Source organism: Lipotes vexillifer, unplaced genomic scaffold, assembly GCF_000442215.2.
Source record: "Lipotes vexillifer unplaced genomic scaffold, Lipotes_vexillifer_v1.1 scaffold470, whole genome shotgun sequence".
Lineage (NCBI taxonomy): Eukaryota > Metazoa > Chordata > Mammalia > Artiodactyla > Lipotidae > Lipotes > Lipotes vexillifer.
Window position 1 is genome coordinate 2,999,206 of NW_006799533.1, and position 523 is coordinate 2,999,728.

General features: G+C 63.9%; 1 protein-coding gene across 1 annotated transcript in view; it reads left to right on the forward strand.

Moving 5' to 3' along the window:
• Nucleotides 1-469: 469 nt before the first annotated feature.
• The window catches only part of DLEU7 (deleted in lymphocytic leukemia 7), a 15,613-nt gene continuing 15,559 nt past the window's right edge, over nucleotides 470-523 (forward strand). Inside the window, 1 exon segment of the mRNA XM_007471691.1 lies at nucleotides 470-523. Within this exon segment, the coding sequence (XP_007471753.1) occupies nucleotides 470-523 (54 nt within the window).

The window sequence follows — 523 nt, forward strand, 5'->3', positions numbered from 1 at the left end:
AGCTTTTCTCTGGCACTTCACACTTTTCGATTCCCGGTGGGCCTTTGACCCGTGCACTCCCATCCCCAGTCCCCAAGGCGTGAACGGTCACCGGTAGGCATCCTTCAGAGGAGATGGGGGCGGGGTGTCCCTGCGGATAGATGCATCCACACAGAGCGGCCATGCCAGCGTAAGCCCTGGAGAGGAGGAGGAACCGGCGCTCAGCATTTGGCTGATTTTCAGGTGTAAGGGAAGCAGCACTTCAGGCAGCCTTGATTCCGAACAAGCCTATTCGGACTTGAAGCGAGCGCAGTGGCCAGCGTAGGTCACTGACAGCTGGCGGGGGGCGGGACCGGCCCCACGCGCAGAGAGGCAAGGAGGCGGAGGAGCGGCGGCTTAGGAAGAGTGACCTTGGCGACCCCAAACGCCCCGCCTCCTTCGCTCGCTGCTTCACCTGCCGGCCGAGCGTGCCGAGCCGCGGGCGTAGGCGATGGCTAGCCCCGCGCCCTTAGTGGCCTCCATCAGCCACCAAATGGTGGCTCTG